Source organism: Talpa europaea, assembly GCF_964194135.1.
Source record: "Talpa europaea genome assembly, chromosome: 4".
Taxonomy (NCBI): domain Eukaryota; kingdom Metazoa; phylum Chordata; class Mammalia; order Eulipotyphla; family Talpidae; genus Talpa; species Talpa europaea.
In genome coordinates this window covers 115,354,401-115,368,354 of record NC_140070.1, presented here as the reverse complement: position 1 = coordinate 115,368,354, position 13,954 = coordinate 115,354,401, and the positions used below count along the sequence as shown (strand labels likewise).

General features: G+C 37.3%; 1 protein-coding gene across 2 annotated transcripts in view; it reads left to right on the top strand.

Annotated features, from left to right (window-relative positions):
- Window positions 1-245: 245 nt before the first annotated feature.
- The window catches only part of SENP2 (SUMO specific peptidase 2), a gene marked incomplete at its 3' end in the record, with an annotated part of 35,416 nt that continues 21,707 nt past the window's right edge, over window positions 246-13,954 (top strand). The window contains exons 1-5 of one of the 2 annotated variants that reach the window (XM_084232350.1): window positions 246-570; window positions 3,016-3,071; window positions 7,490-7,623; window positions 8,061-8,127; window positions 10,066-10,156. In XM_084232350.1, the coding sequence (XP_084088476.1) occupies window positions 470-570; window positions 3,016-3,071; window positions 7,490-7,623; window positions 8,061-8,127; window positions 10,066-10,156 (449 nt within the window). In that variant the 5' untranslated portion in view covers window positions 246-469. Of the gene's footprint in view, window positions 571-919; window positions 967-3,015; window positions 3,072-7,489; window positions 7,624-8,060; window positions 8,128-10,065; window positions 10,157-13,954 lie in introns of those variants that run through there. The other variant, XM_084232351.1, reaches the window with a different exon arrangement.

Below are 13,954 nucleotides of genomic sequence, written 5' to 3'. Positions count from 1 at the left end.
TTTACCGAGCTCCAACTGTTTTTCAGGCCCCCGGAGCACTCCTACCCGGCTAGAGAAGCTCACGTGCGGCCGTGGGCCTGGCCCAGATGGCGGACTCGGGACTGGCTCAGTCGCGAAAACCCCGCCCACAGCGCTCTCGATCTCGTCGGCGATTGGATGAGGACCGTTTCGCCGGCATTCCGGTTGCTAGGTTCGAAGGGTTGGGGGCGGGGCGGTGGTTGCGCGTGCGCAGACTGAGTTCGAAGATGCGATCCGGGGCGGGTGGAGGAGGTGACGTCAGGAGCTGGGGCTGGCTGGGGCCTTCTGTAGCCCTGGGGACGTTTTATCTGCGGGCCCTCAGATCGCGTCACAAGTCGGCGACTGAGAGCCTTGGCGGTGGTGGCCGAGGCGGCTAAGGCGGCAGCGGCGGCGACAGCTCTGGGGTTTGTGTCTCGGGGTGTGTCGGCCGCCGCTGCTGCTTGGGCCTGGTATGTACAAATGGCTGGTTAGGATTCTCGGCACCATTTTCCGTTTCTGTGACCAGACGGTGCCCCCTGCCCGGGCCCTCCTGAAGAGGCGGCGCTCGAACAGGTGAGAGGAGAGGGGCCCGAGCGCCGGCCTGGCTGCCCCACCTTCCCTCGCCCGGCGATCGGCCGGGGAAGCGCAGATGCTGGCGGGCCGACCCTGCTCTGCCCGTGCAGGTGGCAGGGCCGCGGCTGTGGAGACCCCGCTGGCGGGTGTCGTGGTTACGTAGTCGCTCGCTCCGCACTGTGCGGATGTGGCTCCTGGTGATGGAGGTGCTAGTCGTTTTAGGAGTGGTGGGCGATGGTAGGTAGGATCTTTGGTGTTAGCTTCCGCGTTCAGGTTGTTTGCTGTCAACAAATGGGGCTTGGTCATGTTTTGGTGCTCCTAGGTTGGAAATTTAAAATAGGTGGAATATTATCTTTGTTGCTCACTGTTTATAAAGCACACGCCCAAATGTCATCTGCGGGCAAAAAAAAAAAAAAAAAATGCAGTTAAGGGAAGTGAGAGTCTTCACTTGCTCAAAGCTGTTTTGACCTCCACTACTGTTCCTTGCACCAAGACAGCAGCTGTTTTGTGTGAAGCAGCTGTCAAACAGTATGTGTGCGTTTGGGGGACCACGGAAGGAGGGAGAATGGTTCTGTGCTTTAGAGTTAGTGTAAGAAAAAAAGGTATTTCATTCCTTTAAAGAGATGACTAGTCTGTACTCTAATGTTCAATTAAAATTGTAGGGAAACTTAAAGCTATTCTTCCTCTGCTTCTACATCCTTGGTTTATTCCATTTCATAGTGTCACCATCCTCCCTTGCCTAAGAATCTAAGGAATAAAGTACCATACACACACATACACACCCCTCAACTTAAGAGCAATCAGGTGTTAATTTCCTTTTTTTATTAAGCCTCAAGATCAGTGAAGGGTGATTTCTTGGAGCTAGAGCGAACAGGATGATTAATACATTAGTCTGAGAATGTAGGTCATTGATGAAATTGTTAGCTAAATTCCTTCATGAGTTCCAGAGATAGCAAGATTTCAACTTATTTTTCCTTTCTTCCTTTCTGTAGGGTTGTAGGGATCATTTGAGAAATTATTGAAAGTGCCTAAAATGATTATTTGTTACTTCTACCTTAAGGACCGTATGCAGAGGCAGGTACACATCATAGACACTTGCTACCTATTTACTGAATAAGAGAATGTTAGTTCCACTTCCGCTCTCCCTTTTTGATAAAAATCCCTGCTACTAGCAGAAACAGTGTTTGGAGATAAAAACTCTGTTCTTTACCATCCATCCTTCACTTAAAATAGCTCTTTGTAATGCAGGCTATTTTTCATTCAAAATGAAACCAAAGAGATCTTGTTGATTATTATTTGAATGGCATTTTCCTAGGATATATTCTGTTCTTCTTTTGGTAAATGTGATCAGTCATAATCCCCTTTAGAAAGATGATTAGTAGTATATATCATAAACCTTAACATTCCTGAGGTGTTCAGAACAACTGAACTCCAAAATTCTTTATTACTGCTGTAATGTATTGATAGTTTCCATAATAAAATTATGTTTAAATATAATTCTTTTCTGGCTAAGAACAATTTTTGAAGGTTTCTTATATTGTCTACTTCTACCCGAAATAGAAGATGGGTTTTTTCTCAGGGGAGGTGAGGAGTCTGGAAGATGGTGGTGTCATCTTTCAGAAGGAAATTTGTTGTTTTAAAATTATTTCTGAAGCTAAACATGCAATTTGTAGCAACATGGATGGAGCTGAAAGGGATCATGCTCAGTGAAATAAGCCAGAAAGAAAAAGAAAAATACCGGATGGTCTCACTCATAGCAAGAACTTAGAAAACTTAAATAAGGGACCAGGAAAAAGACTAATTATAATAAAGTAAAAATCAAAATCAACAAGCAACTATAAACCAGAGACACACTACAGGGGGGAGAAGGGAGTAGGATCAAAACAAAAGTGGTGGGAATTGTACAGGGACTATAACCAAGATGAAAATGCATACATTGTACAAAAATGAAAAATGATGTAAAAATATATAATAAAAATTATGCTTAATTAATAATAAAAATTATGCTGACTTTGTAAAAAATTGGAAACATTTTTATTTTTTCCCTATAGCTGGAGATATTTCAAATAAAGGTGAAATAAAATTCAAAATAAATAATTGTTTTTGGAGGGAAAAAGGAAATATTAATCTTCCTGTGTTTATTTACTAGGTGACTTCTGCCAGCTTCAAATTTGTATTTTAGCCAAATTATGGATTATTATATGATAGAGGGTTTTGGGTCTCTTTCAAATAGCTAGGCCCATAGTGTTAACACCTCATGTGCTAAACACCTATAAAGTAGAATTCTCTTTTAAACATAAGTTGGATCTCATTTTATGCCAAAGTGGCTAGAAAGGCGTGTGTTGTATGAATAGTAAGTTTACTTATAGAAACAGTTATGTGTGTATATGTAAACATATATATATATATATTTTTTTTTTCTCTCTCTCTCTCTGTCTTTTTCAGCTCTGTGTTTTCTACAGTGGACACTGATGAAATACCTGCCAAAAGACCAAGATTAGGTATTGAATATTAATTTTAAAAATTAGTCTTTTTAATAGGAAAAAATATATGGATGGAACAAATTCAAAAGGTAAAATGTATATTTAGTGAAAAATAAGTTTCTTTCCTGTTCTTGTCCCTTTTCCACTCAGTTATCTTTTTTGTAGGTAGCCATTTTTACCAGGTAGTTAGTTATCTTTCCAGACAAATAAACCTATATATTGAATGTACATTTAAAAATTCTAAATCTAGAGCCTCCTTGGTGGCACAAGGGGTTAAAAACAGCACTGTAAAGCTATCCACAGTGAGTTTGATCCCTAGCTGGCGAGGGAGCAACCTATATGGCACAGCAGACCTCTCCTGTCTCGCCTGCTGCTCCCCTCAGCAGTGTGTTTCAGTTAGTCTGCCTGTTCTGTTCCCCACTCTGTCTCTAGTGAATCCTCTCACTCCCTGCACCTCTGGCCTGTACCCTAGTTCTTGTATGCATAAATAAATAAATCTTTAAAACAAAATCTAAATCTTCTGTAAAGAAAAAGAACTCTCTTTTTTTGAAGGAAAAATATTTCAAAAACTGCTTAAGACTAAATGATCTAGTTCAGATCACTGAGTGAATCAATTTAATGTTGCCCCAAAATGTTTATTTACTTCCCCATATCTGAAGGATTAGACATAACCTGAAGAGAATAAAACTAGATTAATGAGAAAAGGTACAATGGGATACTACAATAATATATCCTTCTTTCTCAAAAAAATGAATATCAGTTTGGATCTACTTCTAGATGTGGTAGTTAAGAATGAATATATCTTTGTTAAGATTTCATTTAAATTCAATGAGTACATATTGAGCCTGTCTTAATGCTAAGTAATATGTTAGGTTCTAGAGGAAATACAGAAATGAAGTAAGCAGAGATTTTTTTAAAGACCTTATAAATTGTAGGGGTATATGAGTATATAGTAGCTGGTATAAAGATAAGCACATAAATAATAATAATGTCAATGAGTATATGATAAATAAAGCCTGTAGTAGTAACAAAATACTGTCCAATTTTCTGCTGCTTCAGAGTCTCAGTAAATAATTGATGAAGGAGGTACTATGTCTGATGGGTCTTGAAGAATGGATAGGATATTAACAGAGAGCAATAGGAAGGAAAAGCATTCTATGAAGAGGGAATGGTATGGGAAAGTTGTGCAGTTTAGGAAATGGCAACTAGGTTTTGGGAAAGTTGACTAGTTATAAATATGCCAGGCATATTTATACTGAATTCACTAGGACAGTATTTCTCAAAGCACAGGATAGATACCAATTCAGGAAATGATTTTAAGCGATACAGCATTCATAGCATTATTAAGCAATATTTAAATTATGTTATATACTAAAAAGTTTATCAGTTTTATATATAAAAAGTTTATTTTTACTTTTCTGATTATTTCAAGCAGAAAATCTTGATTTAGTGTTAATGTCTTCAATAGTTGTTTAATACATGATGATTTTTTTTTTTTTTTAAGATTTATTTATTTATTTGTACAAGCATTGGGTACAGTCAGAAGCACGGGAGGGTGAGAGAATTCACCAGAGTCAGAGCCGGGAACAGAACAGGCAGATGGACCGAAATACACTGCTGAGGGGAGCAGCGGGCGTGGCAGGAGAGGTCTGCTGCGCCATGTGGGACCCTCGCCAGTGGCTGGGGATTGAACCTGTGCTGCAGAGGCTGCAGGCAGCCTTGCAGCCCAGCGCTCAACCGCTGTGCCACCAGGGGAGGCCCTACATGATGATCTTTTTTAAAACAGTACTAGCTGGAACTTAAAATTATTGTGTTTTCATTTCTTTGTAAGGCAGATTATGTTGCTTTACATTTATATAAATATATATTTACTATAAAATATATATATATTTAATGATTCATTCATTTATGCACACAAGAACTGGGGTACAGGCCAGAGGTATGGGGGGTGAGAGGATTCACCAGAGACAGAGTGGGGAATGGAACAGGCAGATTGTGAAATACACTGCTAAGGGGAGCAACGGGCAAGCCAGGAAATGTGTGCTGTGTCATATGGGCAGCTCCCTGGCCGGGGATTGAACTCATGCTGCAGTGGCTACGGATAGCTTCATAGGTGTGTCCCAACCCCTTGCACCACCAGGGAGACCCTAAAATATATATTTCTTTATGTAAATATAAAATTGCCTCATGCATTTATTTAGCAAAAAATTTGAGTTAATTTTCTGGAAAAAATATAAATAATTATGCACGGTGGTATTATAGAAAGTTCCTGAAATAGTTAAGGTAATCATCTATTTTATGGACTTCTATGTCAAGGCTCTCTCCCTCCATGATTTCTATGATATGTGTTATGGTTTTCTGAATGGAAGCTCTAGAAAGGAACCTAAGTAAAGGGGGAAGCAGTGGGCCCAGGAAATAATATTTACTGTGAGAGTTTGTAAAGGTCTATAGCAATGTTATCCAATTCTCAGCATGATAGCTGCTGAACACTTTAAATGGGCCTAGTGTGATTGAGCAGCTGAATTTAATTTTAATTAAGTTTAAATTTAGGTAACTACATTTGGCTACAGGCTATAATATCGGACAGTACAGTTACATTGGTTGTTTTGAGATAAAAAAAAAAGGAAGGGCGAAAGAAAAGGGGACCTTAAAATTACAGACTCATGATCTTACAGATTAAGGGGTTTTACGAAATTTAGTGTCATCTCAGGAAAATCAGGTGACCAATCTTATCCCCATTTACAAATTAGGCAGGCTTGTCTTCCTTCCCTCCACCCTACCCCTGTTTTTTAGTCAGTGAGCTCTTTTGACATAATCTTTGGGCATACTCATTTTTTGACAAAATTTATAGGAAAACAAATATAATACTTTTTAGCAGTCACTATTATGTTACTAAGAGTATCTCTTGTCCTCTGAGGTCTAGATGAGGTGACAGTCTGGGTTAAGCACCAATTCCCAAAGTTCTTCTCCCCCCATACCCCCCCCCAACAAATGGGGGGATATAAGTAACATCTCTAAATGGCAAAATGTAAGTGACATCTCTAAACTTTATTAGAGGGGTAACCTGTAACTCCCTATAATTCCTGAAATGATAAAGTCATTGGCCAACTTTGTTACTTTTAACTATTCTCTAGTTACAAATTGCTTCAAATTGGATTCTGCTTTAAGCAACTGTCTCATCCTCCCTGTTGCTTAAGTTATCCTCCTATGGGTTATTTGAATAATCAGTACATTCTCTTTTTAAGAATTAATGTATAGAGTTACTTCTTCCCAGAAATATTTCATATCTTGTATGTTCTGGAGTGCTTGTTGCTTAAAAGCCACCATTTCAGTTCAGGCTATTTTCTGTAAAGCAGAATGTGGCTAAATTGATGGTTTCTTCCTCAAACTAGGCTTTAGAATACCTTTAATTAGGAAATAGGAAGTTTTCAAAAACAAGTCTGCAGCATAAGAAATGAGAAAGGATAGTGTGATAAAAGGAGGACATGGAGAATGCACTGAAATCTACCTCTCGCCTTATTTATTTACTTGGTTTTTTTTTTAAAGATTTATTTGTTTATGCATACAAGAACTGGGGAATAGACCAGAGGTGCGGAGAGGTGAGATCATTCACCAGAGACAGGGTGGGGAGCAGCACAGGCAGATCTACTGAAATACACTGCTGAGGGGAGCAGCAGGAGAGACAGGAGAGGTCTGCTAAGCCATGTGGGTTAGCATCCTGGCTGGGGATTGAACGCATGCTGCAGTGGCTGCGGATAGCTTCATTGTGCTGAGACTTTAACCCCTTGTGCCCCAGGGAGGCCCTTATCCTTATTTGCTTATTTTTATATCCTTATTTTTGGTGGTAGAGACAGTTGTTTCTGAGCTCTTCCAGTGCATTTCTGGCAGAGGGATGGGCTTCTTTCATTAGATGTTTAAGAGCTACATCTCTTATACTTCACTAATTTCTACCCTGGGCCAAAAATATAATGTGCACTTAGTAAGCAGTGTTTAGGACAACTGTGTTGTCACCAGTCTGGGAGGTAAGGACAAACCAGAGATTAAATAGTAGTGCTTCCTGCGGGATTCTCCTATACCCAGTGGTTATATGCTTCTGGTTGTTTAAGTTATGTTCCTGTATCTCTGATAAAGATTTATAAATTCTGGAGAACTCACCTTAAAAGCTGTCATTTCAGGAGTTCTTTGAATTATTACATAACTTGCTAATGTGATAGTTTTATGTTTTTGTGTCATCTCAGATAATACAAACAAAAATCACCATGCTAGAATTCCACTTATTCATCTAGGAGAAAAATTATCTTTACAGATGTCTTTTTAATTTGATAAATGAAAATAGGACTTCCATGAAAATTAAGAAATTAAGGCCTTTTCTCAGATATAATCTTTATGCTAGAAATTTGCTACTCTTTATATGTATTTTGTATTATGCTTTCTAGATTGCTTTATTCACCAAGTGAAAAACAGTCTCTACAATGCTGCCAGCTTATTTGGATTTCCCTGCCAGCTGACCACAAAGCCCATGGTGACTTCTGCTTGTAATGGAACACGGAATGTGGCCCCTTCAGGAGAGGTCAGTGGGGATAGGACTCTGTAGGGGCTACTGATATTTCTACTTAATCACTGAAGTTAAATTTTAGAAATATAGTATTCTCTTTTTAAGAATTAATGTGTAGAATTATTTCTTCCCAGAAATGTTCATATCAATTAGCCTTGATATAAAGGTTAAGAAATTAAAGATTTAGAGATTATACATTTAAAAATATTTATAAAGAATCTGATTACTAGTCCATCTGCTTTTCTTATGTAAGTATGTGTGAAGAACCTGGAATTGTTATTTTTTTAATATTATTTTGTGTGTCTTCACAAATCAAACCTTCGGTTTTTATTGGTATCTCTTCTGTGAGCTACCTAAGTAAATAATCTCCAATAGAGTGATTTTTTCATATCAGGAACTTATTTCTATTCTAAAATCTAGATGCTACAGAGATTATTCTATTTGATTTTAAGGTATTTTCGAACTCTTCACCTTATGAACTGACAGGTTCTGGATCCTGGAACAACATGCTGAAACTGGGTGAGGTGGTCAAATTATTTCTATTTCTGCTTTTCTCTACCTCCATCTGCCCCTTTTTACTGAATTTTGAGACTATGAGTGGAAACATTGATTTTGAATCGGATGGAAACAAAGACATTCTTTTTACCATCCAAATAGCAAATAGCTTTCCTTTATCATTGTCTTTGAATTGATTGTTACGTTTTCTATTTATATTACCAGGGTCCTTAATGTGACTTACATCAAGGTTTGTTCATTAAAAAAATGTCAGGTATTATGATAAGTTATCAGGCAGGAATAACAAAATTATAAAGTCTTTAGTAAAATAATAAAGCAAGGAAAATAATGAAAGCCTTCCTTAGAGGAATATCATCTAATTGGGAGCAATCTTAGTTTCTCATTCTCATAATTTTATGGTTTAAGAACCTACATATCATCCTTACACCATGAAATTGAATTGTAGTTCTTGTATATACTCTATAAAGTGGTAGGAAAAATAGGAAACAGCCAGAGTCCCCCCAAAGGATTGTGATCTCTGCCACACAGATAGGCTTGTAAAGTTTGAGAAGGAGAAAAAGTTTTTAGAGAAGTTGTGGGTTCAGAAATCAAAAGTAGAAGAAGTTAAGGAAATGGTAAAAATCTTAGAGTAGTGTTTCTCAATCCTTTTCAGTAAGGTACTTCTGGTGGTAGAGAAGAGCAAAGAGTTAACAGATACCCCTGACCCTGAGAGTCTAGTTCCAGAGGGTCTGGAATAAAAAGACTTTTCTCAAAGTCTTTCATTTCATTTTAAAAGTTAATACAAATTAGATTTTATACATCTATTTGTATTGTTTGAATTATATGTTTAATTAATTTACCATTAAAATTGACTTAGAAGGATGATAGTTTATCTTGTGCTTGAGGTACCAGTGCTGTATTTCTTTAGCTTTTGTAGCCTAATCAGAGAGGTACAGGTATAGGTAAGGCAGGTTTCTTGTGGAAAGAGGTCCACAGGCTCTTTGTACCTGTGGAAATTCAGAATTTTTCCTATTTTTGGATATACCATGTTTATTGAATATTAATTTTTAAAAAACTGGGATTGAACATTCAGGTCAGGTTTTGCAAATGTGAATTCAGGTGAGTTTAGATTTTTTTTTTAAGATTTATTTATTTATGCATACAAGAACTGTGGTACAGGCCAGAGGTGCAGGGGGTGAGAGGATTCACCAGAGACCGAGTGGGGAACAGAATGGACAGATTGACTGAAATACACTGCTGAGGGGAGCAGCGGGCAAGACAGGAGAGGTCTGCTGAGCCGTATGGGTAGTTCCCTGGCAGCCTGGAATCGAACTCATGCTGCAGTGGCTGCGGATAGCTTCATAGTGCTGTTTTTAACCCCTTGCACCACCAGGGAGGCCTGAGTTTGGGTTTTGCTGCTACTGGTATATGAAAAAAGTTTTCAGTTTTAGACCTCTGCATTTTGGAGTCCTCAGGGACACCATGCCTCTATAGTCACTCCTACAGAGAATGTGACAGATTAAAGTGGTTACTCTTTTTTTGCAGTATGTAACCATGACACAAGTGTTGGAAGTTTTCAGTGAAATGTGGTAAAATGGCAGATTTATATTTAAAACTTCTGTTTTCTTGGAAGAGGAAACAGTTGGAACAAATTATTCAGGTTGATTAGGTTACAGAGAGTTTGCGATTATTTAGTTCCTGTCTCTTATTGGTCGTAGCAAGCAAAACTAGAAAATATTCCCTGTAAGTTTTTATTGTCTATCTGAAATCAAAGACTAAGTGAGCACTTTCTTTTCCTTTGACTTCTGCACAGGTTGTGCTGGATCTCTGCTGTATAGTAATAATATTTGAAAAATAAGATATTTAATTCTACGATGCAGGCTGCTCACAGCTTTTCTTTTCTAATGCAGCTGTTCACAGGCTTTTTTCCTCCTAACAATTACAAATGCATTTTAAAAATAGGTAATAAATCTCCTAATGGAATAAGTGACTATCCAAAGATCAGAGTGACAGTAACCCGAGATCAGCCTCGCAGAGTTCTGCCTTCCTTTGGGTAAGTGTTAAATTCTGCTGGTCTGTAAATGGAAACTTTGCACCATTAGATGCTCTCTCTTGCGAGGCATTTTCATTTTTATTCTATTATATAATTTTGTTAAGTAAGTACTCTGAGGTTAGTGACTTGCCAAATACTGTACAGCTAGTGAGAGACTTAAATTCAGGTGTATGTTACTTTTTCTATCATTATTATATGACTATAGCATCTGATTTTTAAAAACCTTTACAAAAGAATTGTTTACTTCTAACCATTTTCTTTGAAGTACAATATGTACGTAGAAAAGTGCAGAAATCATGTGTGTAGCCCGATGAATTTTTATACACTGAACACATTTATCATTTCTATGAAATGTTATTATCTTATAGGTAATTTTCTTCTTTTCATATTCTCACTTTCTAGGATTCCTATTGCTTAGATGTTAGAGCTTCTGGAATTATCTAATATTCCTATATATCCTTCTCCTTGCCCTTTAAAGAATCTTTTATTGATTTTTAACTTTTTTGGCTATTAGTTTTTAAGTTGTAAGCATTCTCCCTTCCCTACATGCCATGTTTCTTTCTTTCTCCAAGCATCTAATTTAAGGATGCAGTATCTTATCTCTAAAAATTGTTAGTTATTTTAAGTTTTCTTCTCCCTGCGTTCTCTGTTTCCTCTGAATATTTCTCCCACCTTGACTTACTTTTGTCTTATGTTTTATATAGAATCTTTATTCAAATACTTGGTAACCTTTACTTTTTTTCTTCTCATTTTTACCCCCCTTACTTGGTAATCTTTAGCTATATACTCATTTAAGAATCACACACAAACTAAAAACTAGAGCTCTCTGGAGTTAGACAATGGGCTGCTTGTAGCTGAGAGAAAGTACAAAATGAATTTGGAACATCTTGTACAAGAAACTAAAGAAGTGCTCAAAAACTGGAGATATGCCAGCAAGAGACAGGAAGAAGTTTGAGGGGCTTTTACTTAGCAAATTGGAGACAATTTAAGCATCAAAATGAATGAAAATAGGAATAAAGAGACTAGTAATTAGCTATATCTTGTGGGGCGGGAGAGATCTTTATGATGAATGCCAACTAATATCAATTTAGAAAATCATCATTTAATAACTACCATAGTAATAACTGATATGAATAGGAATCATCAATTGAACTGACACTCCTAAGTAAAAGTTTGATAAGGTATGAGATATTTATGTAAACTCAAAACATCTTGCCAGAATTCCTTATTTAGTTACAAAGGGAAAAATACTTTTTTTAAAAAATAAGTTATTTTTATTTATCTGTGTATACAAAAACTGGGGTGTAGACCAGAGGTGCGGGGTGGGGTGGGTGACAGAATTCACCAGAGACAGAATAGGGGCAGAATAGGCAGATCTACTGAAATACACTACTGAGGGGAGCAGCGGGCAAGGCAAGAGAGGTCTGCTGTGCCATGTGGGTTAGCTCCTTGGCAGGGGTTGGAACTTGTGCTGCAGTGGCTGCTGATAGCTTGTTACTGCTGCAACTTAACCTCTTGCGCCACCAGGGAGGCCCCCAAATCTGTCTGTTCTGCTCCTTACTCTGTCTCTGGTGAATCCTCTCATCACCCCACAGCTCTGGCCTATACCCCATTTCTTCTACACAAAAATAAATAAATGAAATCTAAAAATAAATAAAGATGAAGACTGAAAAACTTTTAGAGTGCAGAGAATGAAGATACATGACAACTAAATGCACCATGAGCTCCTGTATTGGATTCTAGATAAGAAAAAAATTGCCATGAAGGATATTTTTAATACCATTAGAGGAATATGAATATGGGCAATGTGTTACATATTGTATCATCAGTAAAATTCTTAAATTTGATGATTGTTTTGTGGTTATATAAGAGATGTTCTTGAGTGATAATTCTTACATATTTATAGGCGTGAACTTATTCTCCAAGCATTTAATGCTATGAAATGACCCTATAAACATTGCTTTAGCAGCAGCCCACACATTTTGTAATGTTGGTTTTACTTTTAATTCAATTTAAGATGTTTTCTAATTTCTGTTTTGCTTCCTCTTTTAACCTGTGATTATTTAAAAGTGTATAAATAATTGTTAATTTTCAAAAACTTGGGACTTTCCAGATATCATTCTGTTGTTGATTTCTAGTTTAATCCCATGTGGTCAGAGAACATACTTACTTCATTTCTTTTGAATTTGTTAATATTTGTTTTATAGCCTGGAATATGGTCTATCTGGGTGATGTTAAATGTGTCCTTGAAAAAGATAAATATTCTGTTGTTGTTTAGTGGAGTGCTCTGTAAATGTCAGGTCAAGTTGCAATAATGTTTTATAGAGTTACAGATTTTCTGTTTATATTTTTACTGGTTGATAAGAGAGGACTGTTGTTATTTTCTGCTGTAATTGTGAATTTGTTTGTTGCTCTAGTTATGTCAGTTTTTGCTTCATGTATTTTGGAATTCTGTAGGTGAATATATTTGACTCAGATTCACCAGTTAACATTTTGCCAATATACCTTAATCTGTCATTTATACACAATATTTTTTGTAAACATTTGAGAAGAAGCCTTAGACTCAAGTCCCTTTAATATTAGTGCTTGAGTGTGTTTATTTCTTAAGAATGAGAATGTTTAGTTACATAATCCTAGATTTCCAAAATCAGAAAATTTAACATTGATATAATACTATTATATAATCTTATTTGAATTTCTCCATTATAGAGATTACTTTTTTCTGGTCCAGGATTTAGTGCAGGATCATGTATATTTAATTTTCATGTCTCTGATCTCCTTTAATCAAAACAACTCCTAAACCTTTCTCCTTTTTTTTGTCTTTAATGGCATGGGTATTTTTAATGAGTATAAGTGTTTTTTTTTTAAAGATTTATTTATTTATGCATACAAGAACTGGGGTACAGGCCAGAGGTGCAGGGGGTGAGAGAATTCACCAAAGACAGAGTGGGAAACAGAACAGGCAGATTGACTGAAATACCCTGCTGAGGGGAGCAGCGGGCAAGACAGGAGAGGTCTGCTGCTCCATGTGGGTAGCTCCCTTGCCGGCTGAGGATCGAACTCGTGCTACAGAGGTTGCTGATAGCTTCACAGTGCTGTACTTAACCCCTTGCGCCACCAGGGAGGACCCAGTATAATCATTTCTTTTGTAGAATATTCTTTAATTTTATTAGATATCACTCATATTTGTTCTATATAATGCATTTTTTTGGGTAAAAATTCTATGTGAGTGTTGTATCCTTTTTAACACATCACATCAAGAAAGGGTATAATATCAATTTTTCCCACTGTTAATAGAGGCAGGAGAGGGAGACTCTTGTCACCAGCAACAATGACTGGGTGGGAGCTTCATGGCTTTCATTTCTAGCATTTGTTAACTTAGCATCTAGCAGGTATTTATTGAGTGCTTTTGACTTAGATCCTGCACCTAAGATGACAGTGATAAAAGGGCATACTATCTGTCTCCGTGGAATTTAAATAATATGTGATAGGAACATAAAATACACACCAATAGTTAAATCCAGTTGTGACAGGTGATTAAAGAAGTGCAGTATTAGAGGAGGACATGTGTAATGCAGAGCTCAGTCCAGAAAGGTTTGGAAAATTGGGCATGTGGAAGAAAGCAGATACTTTATTGTCACAGCCCTGGTGACTGGAAACAGACATTCCATAGTGGAATGCTGGGATACACTCTGCTATCGAGTTAGATCTAACTTTATAAATGCTATTTGTCTGATTTGCCAAGTGTAAGCTTAATATAGAACAGCATAAACGCAAGATGATCTGGGAGCTTAAATT